The sequence below is a fragment of the Megalops cyprinoides genome, chromosome 2 (assembly GCF_013368585.1).
Source record: "Megalops cyprinoides isolate fMegCyp1 chromosome 2, fMegCyp1.pri, whole genome shotgun sequence".
Classification (NCBI taxonomy): Eukaryota; Metazoa; Chordata; class Actinopteri; order Elopiformes; family Megalopidae; genus Megalops; species Megalops cyprinoides.
This window is the reverse complement of record NC_050584.1, coordinates 8,579,424-8,595,805: the sequence shown is the minus strand read 5'-3', so window position 1 is coordinate 8,595,805 and position 16,382 is coordinate 8,579,424. Positions and strand designations below refer to the sequence as shown.

General features: G+C 36.4%; 1 protein-coding gene across 1 annotated transcript in view; it reads right to left on the bottom strand.

Annotated features, from left to right (window-relative positions):
- Positions 1-366: 366 nt before the first annotated feature.
- The window catches only part of vipr1b (vasoactive intestinal peptide receptor 1b), a 51,815-nt gene continuing 35,799 nt past the window's right edge, over positions 367-16,382 (bottom strand). The window contains exons 6-12 of the mRNA XM_036553979.1: positions 9,678-9,831; positions 9,471-9,531; positions 6,981-7,053; positions 5,604-5,695; positions 4,789-4,918; positions 3,239-3,280; positions 367-1,610 (exon numbers count right to left, since the gene is read on the bottom strand). Coding sequence (XP_036409872.1) covers positions 1,419-1,610; positions 3,239-3,280; positions 4,789-4,918; positions 5,604-5,695; positions 6,981-7,053; positions 9,471-9,531; positions 9,678-9,831 — 744 coding nt within the window. The 3' untranslated portion in view covers positions 367-1,418. The remainder of the gene's footprint in view (positions 1,611-3,238; positions 3,281-4,788; positions 4,919-5,603; positions 5,696-6,980; positions 7,054-9,470; positions 9,532-9,677; positions 9,832-16,382) is intronic.

Sequence of the window (16,382 nt, the reverse complement as noted above, 5' to 3'; positions counted from 1 at the left end):
CCACTGGTAAAAATGCAACGACAAATCAAATGGGTGGATGATTCTAGGAGTGATACAGGTAGCAAGCAGATAATCACAGAGAACAGACCTCATATCAAAATATGTAGTGCAGGAAAGGGCATTTGTATCCCAGATTTGTCATTTGGAATGTTATCCATGTGTTTCTTGGGAGAAAAAAAAACAGAAAAAAAATCAGAAATTTTTGGTTTTCCCCATTTCGACATGACATTCAACCTGAAATAGCTTCTATTCCAATATTTGTTTGTAGAAAAAAATGAGTCCACCCACACTCTTCATGTGAATGAAAGTTCACATTCATTCAAACAGAAGCTTAACCGACATGAACTTTCTCCATGATTCAATCAGTTGTCCCGAAAGACGACACAATTATATGCAACTGTTGCTTTTTTACTCACACATAGTTGAAGTTCCACCAAAACTGAAACTTACTGAAAAATCCAGGGATTTATGTGGTTTATCTAATTTTTTTCCAGACCTGATACTGCTGTCTTTTGCACAAAAAAACCCAACATGTAAATTTTGACAAACTTTTTTTTTTACACATAGCACACTGGTGTTGTGGCCCACTTTTTAAAAAATGAGCACTTACAAACTCCAGTTCCAGACATTCACTTCTGTGCCCTAAATGGTTATCATCATACAATGATTTTTATTTTAAGTGTTGTTGAAAAATCCACTGCATGGGCTGGCAAAGCAACACCATATTTAACTGTAGAAGAAAGACATTTAGTCTCACATCCACTTTCCAAAATGTCCACTAACAAGAGACAGCAGGCAGTAAAAACTGTGTAGTGTTTCTCAGAGCTGAATGGGAGGGAGCAGTACAGTCCATGGAACGGATTTTTACACAAGAAAGTAATTATCCACAAATTACAAGATTAATTAGTTATTTTTCATTTGAATGAAATATTTGCTGGCAAATGTACTCATTGATCTGTTACCTTAGAGACAACAGAAGAGATCAGAGATTACCAGCAGTGCACTGGTGTTTTGAATCTGAAAACTTTTTGATATGGTTTTGAACAGATGTTCCTGGGTGGAAGAAAGTGTTAGGATGAAATGAGACATTAAATGAAAGAGCAGGAACCTTTTTCCAGGAGAGCTTGTTCTTCTGAAATCACACCTACCTCATCAACTACATGCGATGAATACATCTTATCTAAAAATGAGGGAATACTTTCTGACCTCTATCATTGACATCAGACAGCAATAACATTCTTAAGTCTTTGTTAACAATGAGGCTGAATTTCATGAAAAAAAAGACCCATTTTCAATGAGCGCTGGCCACATAATTGTTTTCCCTTTTCTAGTGTCTGCCTCCTCACCTTCTTCAACAGTCCTTAAAATGTCAGAGATGGTTACACAGCAAAGCAGACCAAACACGGGAGCTGATGACATCAGAGCACAGAGGAGTCATCTTGGCAGGCAGACGCCCGGCGTGTCTTGGGGCTACACCTGGTGAGCATGGAGATCTGGGTGCTAAAGTTGGTCCCATTGCTGCCTATGGAGGGGTGCTGATATTTCATGTCAGCGCCCAGGAACCTCTCCAGGTGCCACCTCCTCCACTTGCGCTTGATCTCCGCCTGCACCTGGGACAGTGGGCAGATGGGGAGAAGTCAAGGATGTGCCTTCCTGTAGTGCTCCAGCCTAGGAGACGGGCATTTCTATTCCTGAGACATGGCTTTGCAGTTACAGACTGTGACGGCAACAGGGACCTGTAGTTATATTGATCCATTTTTCATGAATTAGTTGTATTTGGACAGTATTTGGATGAACCATTCAATTGTGTCATGTACAGATAAAGGCACTTTGCTAGAACCTAATTAAATGGAGAATCAGTAGCACTATTTATTGAGGAAAAACAAACAAAAAACTGCCGTTTTTCTGCCAGTTTTGTTATAAATAGAGGACTTCTATGATCTTCCAAACCAGAAGTAAATTTGTAAAATTCTTTATAACCCAAATCCAATCATATTCATTTCATAAAAAATGAAGGAACTAAAAGACTGAATGAAAATAATCAATGATAAACCTCAGCAGTTGCACAGAATAAAGGCACACACAGCAGTCTACTGCATTTGTGCATTTGTACATAATTTCATTTTTCACAGCCTCTGCTCTGTTAAACTCGGAACTTCTGCACAATAAGCAACAACAACAAAAAAAAAACTTCAGATGTTATGACAAGTCGTCACAAACTGCAATGAGGTCGTTACACAAGTTTAGCTAAAAAGAGTCAGTTTACTGAACTGCAGGAAACTACAGGACTGTGGACAACATCAAATATAAACTTTTTAAGCCTCTTACAAATAAGGCTTTCCTGTGATTTTTTTCAATACTTGGGTTTGCAGGGCTTCGTCGTTAACCACTTTTTATCCAAGTGGTGTCTTAATTTAGGTATATATTTGTTTAAAACATGTTTGGGACTCTGGATAGTTTTCTGGACCACAGTCACTACATAAGAATTAAAGTCTCAAAAGTCTAAAAAGATACTTTTTACTCTGTTTTTTATCAACAACATTACACTATTATTGAAAGCTGGCATGAGTAAATCACAATAGTTAATTAGGTTAGTGAATAGTTAATACAGTTACGTAGCTAGTGACTAATGAAAACAATTTGCATGAGGTCCTTGTGTTTTCTTCACTATAAAACATTTTATGATTATTTGCGACAGAGTTAGTTAACGAACTTGAAATGTAGCAGGCAAAAATCTCACCTTTAACCGATCATTGCTGTTAGTTTGTTTTTACTTACTTAACAAATGTAATTCTCCTTAATCCTCATTATATCTGACATGATGGCATAATAAGAGTTTGCCTTCATAAAATCAATGTAAATCACTAGAATGGCAATGTATCAATCATTACAAAGGCGACACTCATAATCACACTGAAACTGCACATAACACAAGTGTTGAAATGCAGTGAACAAACTGCTCTCCCCATGAGCCTTTAAACTGCAAAAAATAGATTTTCCCATCATCAACATGCCCTTCTTTGAGGGCATGGAAAAAAAAATATCCACAGGTATAAATAGCCTGTGTATATGGGCAAATACTGTACAATAAAAATACATGCTACCACAGCACACAATTCAGAGAAAGGGAAGCTGTAAACTGGTATAAGTTATACCTTTCAAGCCTACAAGTCGAACACTGATATATAGTGACATATATACATATATATACATATAGTGATATATGAGCCGGTGTTACCTCTCCATTTAGGAAACAATAAAGGACAGCCACAACAAAACCCTGAAAAAAAAACCAGCAACAATTAGAATTCCTATGTCTATTGCACATTATCACAAAATGACCACATGCAGTATGACCACAAAAGAGACACAAATTTCATTATAATTTTTTTTGAAAGGATAGAAACATCATCTAAATACAGTGACTGTAGTCATCACCAGTGTAAGTACAACATTTGGTTCATTGTTTTTAGACATATCATTATAAAAATAAAACCAGTACGTTTTAGAGTGGTTGAGTAGACAGGATAGGAAAACATACTGGAAGGCTAGATTCGAAATGAAATAAATGAGGAACTATGCCTTCATGCAGACTGTCTCTTGTCTCTCCATCATTTCTCATTAAGTGGCATATGGTAAAAGCAGAACTGTAGCAGCATTGGGGAGAAGATTTAGTGAGCATATGCACCTGGAAAAGTTCCAAGGAATTTGAAAAATAACCACCCACACCCACAATTTGGCAGATGATAATGGTCACTTGAGGTGGATTTTTTCCTCCCTTTTTTAACTCAGAGTGAAGGGAAATTCAGAATACCATGTAGATATAAAACTGTTGATGGGCATATTCACAATCACATACAAATGGCCTTAATTCAGATGAAATGCACTGAAATTGAGTGATGATTCAAGCAGTTTACATTTCTACTGTTGAACAATTTTTGGCAATTTCGGTTACATCAAATCAGTCATGATGTTTATAAGCCGTAATGTTACAATAAAACAGTTTCCCCCCTACTTTAACAACAGCAGAAATAATACCTTGAGTAGTTTCTAATGTACATACAGGCAATACAGGCAAGTTACTTTATTCCTCTTTATGAGTCCTTTTGTATAATGAGGAAAACTGGCACAGGTTTCTTTGAAATGCAGGGACACAATTCCATTAACCTTCAAGGAGGTCTTTTTATTTGCCACTGCAGTACCTCAAGAAAGTAAAGATTCTAATGCTGTGACATTTTGCTGTAAGTTACATATATATACAGTGTCATGGACAGAAATGTGGGCTGAGATCTCTTGTGTGTGCAAAGAGAATGAACAGCCACATGGTCCTGTCCATTACGTTTACTGTGGACTGCCTCCACATAGCAATATTTCAGTGATATTTCCATTTGTTGTTCAAAAGCCCTACCAAACTAATTTGGCAAATGGAATCAATTAATTATTCAATTAATCAAATTAGTAACAGTAACTGTAAAAATAACAACAACAATATTAATACTTTCAATTAAATCCCACTCAAATTGCAACTTAACAGCATGAACAGACCTTGTCCATTCTATTGAGTTGTTGCATGGAAGTCTTATCAAGACTGATCATATTGTGAAAACAGTTGGAGAAATCTACCAACTTTAAATTCAAACTGTAAATTAATTTCCAGATAGCTAGAACAGTAGAATGTAAAAATTATAATAGAACCACAACCACCTGTCAACATTATAATAAGAGCACTGTTTTACTCATGCACTGTAATGTGGGATGCATTGAAGGTACAAGGACTTGCTTACATACCTGGAATGACCCTAGAATAAGGTCAAACACCAGTCTCAACTCTGTTTTTATGTTGTCAGGAATAAATGCGAATATGATGTAGTTTATTCCAAAGAGAGGAATCAACAACAAAGTTGATTTAGCCAACCGCCTGCATAAACAGATAGAGACATACAGTTACTTTATCTGCATTTACTCATTCAGATCCTGCAGATATTTCTGACAAATAAAAGGTGTCCTAGTAAAAACTAAAAGACCCCTGATGGAAGAAAACAAACCAAATGCCATAGAGATATCATTAATCCCTGCTTCTGTGTATTTGTTGGGCAGGGTGCTTATAAATTGTAACCACAGGAGATGGGGTGACAATCTTTCCTGGTTGTATTTATGATGGCACAGAGATTATACTTCAATTTAAATTTTCAGGATAGCATATGCAAGAGAGATGACTTCAGCTGTGTAGTTTACAAAAAGTACTCTTAATATTCCTTAAATTTTGTGCTCTGATTAATTTTTTTCTGTGATGTGATAATGGAAGTACCACATCTTTACATTTACTTCATAGAACTAACAAATTACCCCTGAAACAAAAAATAAAAATTTATATACATTATAATTATATGCTGTTCAAGGGGTAAGTATACCATTTGGAGCAGCTATACTTTTTTAAAAAGCTTGGTAAAAGCAACACTTTTTACAAATTTCAAACCCAAGACATGACAATATCTGTTTTTAGACAGCGCATTTTGTCAAATGACATGAAACATTCAATTGTTAGTGTTCCTACAATTCAGACTCAGATCCAAAAGGGAGTACAGATCGGATGACACACTTACGAATACTGATTGGATTCATTCCGTCCTATATCTGGGCAGTTTATCTTCTGACGAAGTATTCGGATTATGCAAATGAAGAGAATGAAGTTCATCTGTAAATGGTGAAAAAAGGAAGGCAGACAAGGTGAAATCTGATTTTTTTTATCACTCCCAAGTGGATTCATTAATTTACTTGGGTTTCATTTAGTCGGTACATTTTATGTTTGTAAAAAATAAATAAACACATAAATAAAATTCATGCAAAGTGTTTGTTAGGTTCAGGACAAATTGACTATTCATCAGATTATTTGCTTAATTTCACATATTTTGTCAACATCAGTTGTCAATTTATGTCAATTTAAAGTACAGATTTTAAATTGTGTATATTATGCAGTTAAAAACAAGCTTAATATGTCAAAATTAAGCAAATAGCTCGATCGATTTAACAGCCAGTTGCAGAACATGAGTAGGCATGAGCAGACATGGCTTCTCCTAATGCTGAGTTTTTGATCCTGTAACCTAGCGGTAAATCTGAAGTTAAACCTGAAGTTTAAGGCCCCACAAGACAGAAAATAGATGGCCAGCTTTAGTAGTCTGCATTTCAGATGTCTCAGGTAACCAGAGAATAGTACAGTCCTGTTGACATTTATTATTAGATAAATAGTTGATTAAAAGCATGTAAAAATTGGTTTAGAACACTATTCCATACAAAGTAAAATTCCAAACAATGGATCACATTCAGCTGGGATTCCCATAACATGCACAGACACCCAAAAATTGCATTGAATTGTATTACAGCTCCTGCACATGGCAAATTCTTTGCAAAATATTGGAGTAAATCCTATCTGCCTGTCTGCCACAAACAAACTCCACCTACAGCTCTCTAGAATGTGCTGTGAAAGCACTCTTCACACCTAAAGCTTTAATGGTGTCTCACATATAATCCAGTCCCTAAGGTATAAACACATCTCTTTCCACTGCAGAAAACACTAGTTTCTACAAATCACCACATCTTACAATTAGATTGCTGTTTACAATCAGTCAAAAGCATTTCCAGCCATATAAATATCAACTGATGTCTGTCATAGCCAGACCAGACCAGACAACAAACTCACAAACACACTCAAATTCATTATGTATCTGATTAAGGGTAATGCCAAAATTATGCTGTAATTATTTTGCAGTTTAATTAAACTGTTGCAGTTTAATTCCCAAAGACAGTTATCAACCAACAAAATGTAATGAACTTGTTAATGGTCAGTTACCTGCAGTACAGACCAGGGAGTGTGAAAGATATACTCAGAACAACTGTGACCAAAAACATCTGGAGGTAGCATAGCTGTGATCAGATGTGTGGTGCAATACAATTTCATTCCTGGCAGTAGAGCATGAACTTACCAGTATTGAGGCTAAAATTGGTGTTTTGATGATCCACCAGAATGGGTCAGACATTTCAATAATATCCCAGCACCTACAACAGGTTATGCAAAATGTGTTAAACAGATTATACTTTATTTTAAGGATCTATTAATATCGTCTTCTAATTAAATGTTACATATTTATCAGTATTTCATGTACTCACTGTATTTTCATATTTGTTTTGAAGACAGATCAGTTTAAATATTAATATTTACAGGGATATAATGAATAGCCACTTCCTGACCAAAGAAGTATACAAAATGGAAATTGTACTACCTGTTTACCTAACTATCAGTTTATTAATTGTTTCAAAGCTTTTAGTTAAGAAATATGGCAGCGGTGCATTTACAATGTTATATTTAACAGTACAAACACTCACTTAAAATAGGGTACAGGATATGAGGCATGTCCTTCCATGTACCTAATACTGAATACTACATAATATTTTTAAATCTATGTATCTATGCATTTATCTAGCCCACAAACACACACACACACACACACACACACACACACACACACACACACACACACACACACACACACACACACACACCTTTACCTAGCTATATTAAATGTACACAATTAACCCATGGGTATGTGGTCAGTCAGCATGTAGCTGTCATACTGTAGCAACTACGCCTGCACCTCAGGATGGAACTGGCTAGAATTTCCTTCCTGTACTTTCACTCACATTAGCTATTACACATGGCGGCCCTGCTCCCCTCTCCCTCATCCTAACTTGTAAGATGGAATTTCTGCAATCAGAATCCTTTATTTCCTTATATTTACATATTATATTATTCAGACGATAGTACTTCCCCATATATCTCCCCCATATATTGGAGCTAATCTTTATTTTTCCTAATAGTCAGCCCCTATAAAGAGTTCACTTAATGGCTAGCCAACAAATAAAGGACTTGTTACTATTTCAACCTGCTTTTGTTCGCCAGGTAGATTTGATTGACAATTGTGCTGCGAAGAAAATACCGCTGTGCCACATTTCTCATCAGATCATGCCCCTGTCACTACCACTCAAGCACAAGCACTGGGAGATGCAAGGAAGAGAATAAGCAAGCACAGTGATGCTATCATTTTTTTTTTATCACTGTTATGTCTTTCAGATGTCCAAATTACTAATTCTGTTCTAATGTATGTTGATTGCCACATTCTCAAAGAATTCCAGCCAAAGTAGCCTTAAAAAGATTTAAAATCTTGTCAGGACCAATTGGTTTTAAGGGGAGAAATTCAGTCCTGATGATAACCTGTTAGCAATGCCTGTATGAACTGTTGCACTTGGCTGAGGTAGTTTTGCTCATTGTACAGTACATACTATTGCAATTTGATCCTTGACCTAATGTCATTGTGCCTTTCTTGGACCACCAGCTCACCGTGCAGTCTATAATGGTGCCACCTTTTGCCATGATACGACTTCATATTGCAACACAGGTTATATTACATGAACAATGTCTCATTGTAGCAATAATAATGGTGGTGATGCCAATGATTAACGAAGACTGATGAGGAAAGGTGTTGGAACCCCTCACACATGTCTAACGTTTGTGGAACACTCTTCATCCTCCTGATGGCACTAATTCCAGGTCTGTGTACCAGCTTCACCCTGGTAACTGAAGGCCTTAACCTTCAATAGAAAACCTGAAGAATCCTTGGGGTCAGTGCAGAGAATGTGTGACCATGTCCAAAATTTGGCCATCACCAGTATTCACCAGTATTCTGATCTTATATCCTTCCTGAGCAATTTTCCATCCTGAGCATTCCAATCCTTTACTTATCCTCATCTGAGGTTAGGGGAAGGGGGAAGGTTTGTAAAGCTTGATATAAAACTAGAAGTACTTCCCTAGCCATAATATCAAGAAGTTGGAGTGCAACTCCTGTAACAAGCCCTGCACTTAAAAGCACTGACTTACCACACAAATCTTAATTTTCAAACTGATTATCATTTATGCGTTCAATTTGCAGGAGGATTGAGCTCCACCCTTAATTAAAATAGCATACCATCCAAAAAGCAGAACTAATCATTTTAAAAAGGCTTGTCTCTTGATACTATATGATCTGTTCAACAAGGGTTGGTGCCCTTTTCATGCAAATCAAAGCACCTGGCTTTTCTGTTATTTTAATGAGTCTAATTAAAACATGAACCCACATACTAATTGAAAGACTCACTGCCAGTCCCCAGCTCAATTTGCCATCATAAAGGCCTCTGAGTCACACAATTTTAGCAATAAGTCAGCCACAGATTGCACTGAGTTATAGCCACAGTTTGGCTATACCAATCTACCATTGTAGAATATGTTCACATTTTGGAATGCATCTGACATTCAGTAACAGCAAGTGGTCACTATTAGGGTACTCTCCAAAGTTTATCTAAAAGCAGGCTTGATTTCAGGATGCAGATGCACAGAGAGACAACCAAAGTCTGAGAAGTACTATTAATGTGTTGTAACTTACCCGACATCATTAAAGCAGGCCTTTGTGATGCTCCATGCTGTTATAAAAATCGTTGGGCCTCCTGTAAACGTATTAAAAGCAGACCATTTGACCATTCAATACCACTTGAAGACAGGTGATTATTGCCTGTTACTGCATTTGCAACAACACACACACCGTTTGAACAACAAAATTTGAAGGTCAATATAAACACATAAGGATACCTACCCCAACCTATCAGTATGTACCACCAGAAATACTTCCTCTCAGAGAAGAAGGAAACAGCCAAGAGAGCATGGAGGTACAGGCCCTCCACCAGAAGCCAGAAGTAGCTTGCCATTATGCAGTACTGGAAAAAAACTATCACTGCCTTGCATCCAACCTAACAATAGAAATAAAACATTCACTGTTACAGAGTATTGGAAGAGAAACTGACTTGCAGAGGGGTTGATGCTCTTACTTAAAGCTTTTACGAAAATAAAATGGCACTATGCCACTTCTAAATTTATTTTAGCAAAATAAAGAAGACAGGGTAATGGTGCACATCTCTAATGGATTCTGGCGAGTCACAAGTTATTTTATAGATTTGACATTTGATTTGAGCTATAGATAAATATCATTGTAACATTATAAGCAGAAAAAGCAATTACAAAATCAGAAATCTATCAAGGGGCTCCATTCTTTTCATTCATTCTTTTAAACAATATTTATAGTTTGGCCATGAATACGTGACATTAATATTTTTACTCTGTGAGTTCTTCAACCTCATATCTAACATCAAGGACCTTGTCAGGAACACACCAAAATATTTTGTGAGAACAACAAATGTGTCAGATATCAATACTTAAATACAAGATATTTAGAGAATTAAAAGGTAATGTAAAAAGGATGGTACATGACAAAAAACAAAATTTCCAATTTACCATCTGGTCAGTAAATTTTATACATGAGTAGTGGAACATTCTAAAATTATTTGCCTCAATCTTCCATTATACTGTTATCCTTGACACATAGGTCTTTGATTTACCTTTGCTTAGCTAGATTACAGTGCTCTACTATAAACAAACAAAGCTAAACAGAAAAAAAAACATAGTCCATACACGCAAGTATTTTAGGTTCCATTACAAGAGTGATGTTTCAGGGGTACCACTGAACAGAACAGCCGTGGCAGTGTCCTCCTTTTCAATTACTCCCCAAAATAATAAAAAAACACAGAAAAACATAGCAACAGAGCCCCCTTAATAACATTAAATACCTCTGACTGTTCTTCTTGATTACTATGACAGCACAAGGACAGAAAGGAGCAGGTCAGCATGGTAACTGACTCAAGAGGAGAGACAGTGGGAGAGAAAAATATGGCATATGAGCTTTCTGAAACACAATCAAAACTGAAGCAATAATAGTTTGCAGAAGGACCTACCATAGTCACGATGCCACTGTGGAAATACCGCATGTCCTAACTCAGCCTTGGTATGAATTAATGATGAATTTGTATATTTTAAAAAGTAAAACAACAGCATGGATATATTGAAACCTTTAATAAATCAGTTCTTCATTCACTGATAATGAGTAAAGAAAACATTCATCGGAATACATCAAATTAATTGCTTCAGTCGCTTGAGAAAACTCAAAGAACACACAGATTGAACATAAAATAAATGATACAACAACAAAGACAAGTATCTCTCTGATCAATGGGATGGCAGATATGGCAAGTATCAAGTTGGTGGGACATGTCTCATTCCTGTACAGCTTTTTGAAATAGGCACTGTCTGGGTTTACTACAGAGATGACCACAACGACCCTTGAATCCTGAGACTTTACAAACATTAACATCTGTATAATGTAAACTCATGTAAACACAGAATTTCAACACGGGACAATAACACACTTGACATTAGACACCGGATAATGTCATATGGCTAAACTGTAGGAATTTCCAGACTGACTACTGCTGTATTACACCATCACAAATTCTCCAGTACCACTAGTCATGATTCTCACTATTGGTCTCTGTATTATTCCAACAACATCGATTGTTGCCAGCTGCAAGACAAAATAACATTAAAACTTTGCCTCCAAATACTTCTGTGTGTACAACCATAAAGGATGCACATACTATTTCAGCTAGTTAGACATGTAAGAAGAAATAAAACAGACAGCTATTTCCATTTTGATATTAACATGATATTTTGAGATATGAGACACCAGATACATGTGTAATCATAATCTGCTAAGTATCTGCTATGTAGTGCTCTCACTGAAATCCTTTACACTAACTAATTAAGTGTGGTGCATCGATAACATTCAATTTTCTGTTCCTGATTCAGTATTCAAACCCCAAAAACTTGAAAATGGGTACATTTTGAACCAACATGTCAGCTTTACTCCCCAAATTCAAGTCCATATTCTCAGCATGTAATTTAAATAAGGTCTGATACAGCCATACAATTTCAGTGAGTGGGACATTCTGAGGGCTGAAGTGTAAACAAATTGATTCATATTTGAATCAGGGAACAAAGCAGGATGGCATAGTGCTTAATGCGGACAAATCATTCCAAATTGCCCTGACAGCCTACCTGAAATTTCCCTCTCTGAGAGGGAGGCGCAGTGCATGAAACTGATAAAAGGCTTTCAGGGAGGGAGGCAAGGTGGTAGAAATGCGGGTCTGATGCACACTTTGCCACTGAACGAACAAATGGCAGCTCTCAGCGGTGTTTTATTATACACTCCATATACAACATTTCATCATCGGGTTTAGCTAATGGATTGTCTCAAACACTATGTGGCAACCACCTGGCCCTCTGGAACACGGCAATGTTTTTAACACACACTGTACGTTTTTAGAAACTTCATGTTCTGATATGTGTACTTGTAAGACTGTTACATGTTGTGCTCTGTGGAAAATACTTTAAAACCAATTCTTAATCTATTTCAAACTCATATTTGGTCTGCATTAGTTTGACCAGCAAAGATATTCATTTCCATTATAGTTATCTATCATAGTAGATTCATAACATAGCATTAAACAGTGTTCATCAGCCCAAAAAACAAAGAGAAAATAGTTGGCTTGGCACACTGTCATAGTAATTTTGAATTATTTTATAAAAGCTATATAACAAGGGTGTGAATAAGTTTAATAAGGATGTAGAAACAGAAAAAAATCCCTACATTCTGTAGCCATGCCCTTCACTCCAGGCCAAATTTAGATCATGAGTAATTATGTCTTGTGTGAGAAGAAACAGGGGATGTGTGTTTTGCTGAAAAGTACACACCATAAGTGGGGTTCGGCTCGACGGGCAGAACTGCAGCAGATGTTTCCATGACAAACGGTTGGATTTTACTGAGCAGTCCTTCCCGGTGACCATTTACTGCAGTTAACAGCCCCAGAGCAGCTCCTTAGACCGAGCTGTAATTTCTCAAGATGGAGGCGGTCAAACGGTCACTGAGTAGCCCCTGGGGTTCCTCTGGACATAAATGTCCTCTTTATGGTTCTTAACCTGCCAAGCCTGATTTCTCTCCTGCTGTCACATTTCGTTATTTCGAGTACGGTGTGTTTACAGCAGACTATGCAGCCCATGCTGTTCAGAAGTCAAACTTTTTCAAATTTTTTTTTTCATATGTTAGAGAATAAGAAACGTTCGAATCAAACTTTGCCGGATGGCCGTACCGCCAGCAATAGTGTAAATACATATTTAGGATTAAACAAGCAGATTTTGTAAACAAAAAAGAGAGATAAAAATTATTTGAACCCCAGAGAGGATGTCACAGTGATGCAACAATTCATGAAAAGCTAAAGTTGCCCAATGCTTTATAACCATTAACAGACAGATATGTTCACATTGGAGCAGACCAGCAAAGCAATACTGAATCCAATGAGAATATCTCTTTCATCATATTCATTATGAAAACTCAAGGGAGCAAAGAGAGGGCCAGCAGATCAAATTTAACAGTGCCTAGGCATTATACCTCATTTACAAAGAATTTACCAAAATGAACTTTTCCAGATCTTTAATAACATCATAGATTGTTTTGAGCTGACTCATGCTGTTGTGCATCAAAAACACTCCCCGTCTGGAAAATGAGGCCTGAGTAACATCTGAAATTATTCACTATTGAATATTTCTCTAATTTAATGTCAGTATATAAAAAAATTAAGATTCAACTCTCAGGGTTGGGTCTGGGCATACACCGGACATGGGGGCAGCAAGGGTGCTCAGCGTCACACACTGGTGCACATATACTGGTGTTAAGCACCAACACCAACTTCACAACAATAGTGCTTAAATAGAGCTTAAACCAGACCAGAGTCTACATTGATACATATGGGGTTCAAAAGGGACCCTTGACATTAAACCATTCTATAGTAACTTGTTTTGCATTATGGTGCTGGCCTGGTGCCAGGGCTATCGGATGTCCGGCCAAGCTTGCCAGCACAAAACACAGACGTATTTTGTAAAGGAGGTTGTCAATTTACGTGACAAACCACAGGGTAAAAGAAACTGTCCACCACTTACAGGCCGGAATAACGTGTGGAATGTCATTGCAGGCAGTATTTGTTGATTTTCTAGGTGGCACTACCACTGCTCTATATCTACAATTAGCAAACTTTGCAAAAGCTCTCTCTGATAAGTTTACTAATTTTACACTGGTATATAGCCAGAAAATGTCTTATTATTTCAGTTGAAACTGAATTTTTACATTTTCTGACAAATGAAACACAATGTTTATCAATGCAATTAATTTTCTACCTGTAAACCTATCCCATTATCTTGTATTCTGTATTACAAAGAGGAAGCTTGCTAACCTCCAAACTACCTTTCAAAAGAGGGGATAGCTGATTCTTTGATTTTGACAGCCAGGCCCAACTAAGAGTAAGGTGAGACATCAGAAACAGGTGAGCACTTTGTGCAGTCTTCAACATCTTTAAGAACTTCTATTTCAACCCTGCATTTACAGTGGTAGACTTGGAGAGTCTTCAATTATATTTCATAAAAAGAGGTACAAAAGAGAGTATCAATATACCACTATGGCAAAGTAAAATAGAACCATGATATCAATGAGAGTTTCTACTCACTGAATAATCAAGGCATTCACCTCTGATCGGCCCAGCCAGTCAGTGCTGGGGCATCTGATAACAATAAACTCAAAACCAAATTTGAAACACCTATTTTAACATCACATGGCTTTCTATTAGTCATTGCTATGGTCATTATGGATATAATTAGTCTTTCGTGTTACCTACTCCAACCCAAAAAAAGGCATGCTTGTCAGATTTTTCCCACGAGACTCTCCAAGAGGAGCTGTGAACATCTCTCCAAGCTCCATTTGGCCACTCATAGACAAGGTGTTGAATTGAAGTATTTACAATGACTGGAGTCAAAATCTAGAAGAAGCCAGGATTGAACAGCAAGTTGCAAAATGTGATGCATGACAAGCACAATGAAAAGTTCAGAAAATATCACATTTTCTCAATGGTACTCACTATGAAAGAAATCTCTGGAATGGCCATTACATATTACACATCCACTTAGTATAACCTAAAATACATATCCAGTGTGACATCTATTTTGACATCAGACTGAAGCACACATGAATAAAAATAATAACCTCCACACAACAATAAAGTACAGGAAATTAGTAATATTGTGCAGTAAAGAACCTCTGGCACTGTGGGACCAAATGATACTACATCTAACTGTGCCATTCTATGGCAGAATTGTCTGAGATGTCAGGATACATATGTGTGTCTGGTTTAAGATTGAAAACATTTTAAGAAAAATATTATTAACCTAAGCTATGAGTAACTGTCAGTAGCATGCCTGCTACCTGGTTCATATCTATCTCTAACAAGCTAACATTTTGTAATATAAGTGCGGTATAGTGCGCAAGTTTGCAACAGTAAAATAGCAAAACAGTATAGTAAAAAAGTAAAAATGCTAGATCCATCAATACCTTAATAGTTATAATAGCTACTGTTTAATGAAATCTATTTTTCTATTTGATTTATTTACGTACATATTTATGTACGTATAAGTAGCTATATATAAATAGATCTGCTTAATGCGTAAAATAATACTCTTTACAAAGTTGTCATGGACATTTACATACAAAAAAGGTGACTGCACCCTTAATATAATATAATAATAAAATATAATTTTCTAGCAGTAACTCCTTCAATAAAGGAGTTTTCACATTCTCCTAGCATACTCGCTATTGACCTCCACAACTGCAATGTAGGCTTCTACCAATCACCCAAGGTAGAAATTAGTAAAAATTTATGAAAAAGAAAATGTAAACTTGATCACTAAAAAGTATTAGAACTCTTTGGCTGTTTGTCCATTTCTAATATTTATGTCAGCAGAAAAAAATCAACAACAACAACAAAAAAAAAACATTCCCCCATTTCATATATTAAAAAAAAAAATACAGAAGGAACACAGACTTGACAAGTATAATAGCCAATGGCCACCCTGAGTCACCCCAGTCAGATGGAAGTAAGTGTCATTTGTAAATCATTGTTATCATTTGTAAAATACAATTCACATTATAAAGTAAATATTTAATTCATTTTCTGTATTCCTGATCTTAACACAATCAGTATTATTCATAACCAAAGGTTTTCTCCAAATCAGGAATATCAAAAACATAAGCATTGCAATTTCTTCCTGCATCATACAGCGTGCCATCAAGCAAACCGATTCCATATATATATATATTTTTTTTTAATTAAATTATTAAATTATATTAAATTCATGTTCATTTGCAAATGAACATGATATCTAAGGGTGGATGAGGTATCAAAAATTCAACTAATGAGGCTTTTGATGTCAGCAGCGCTTAACTGAACTTCAGAAAGACAAGGCTCATATTGACAGTAAATATGAGATATTGCATAGGGGAATACTTTAAATGAATATAGATATTCAAAGC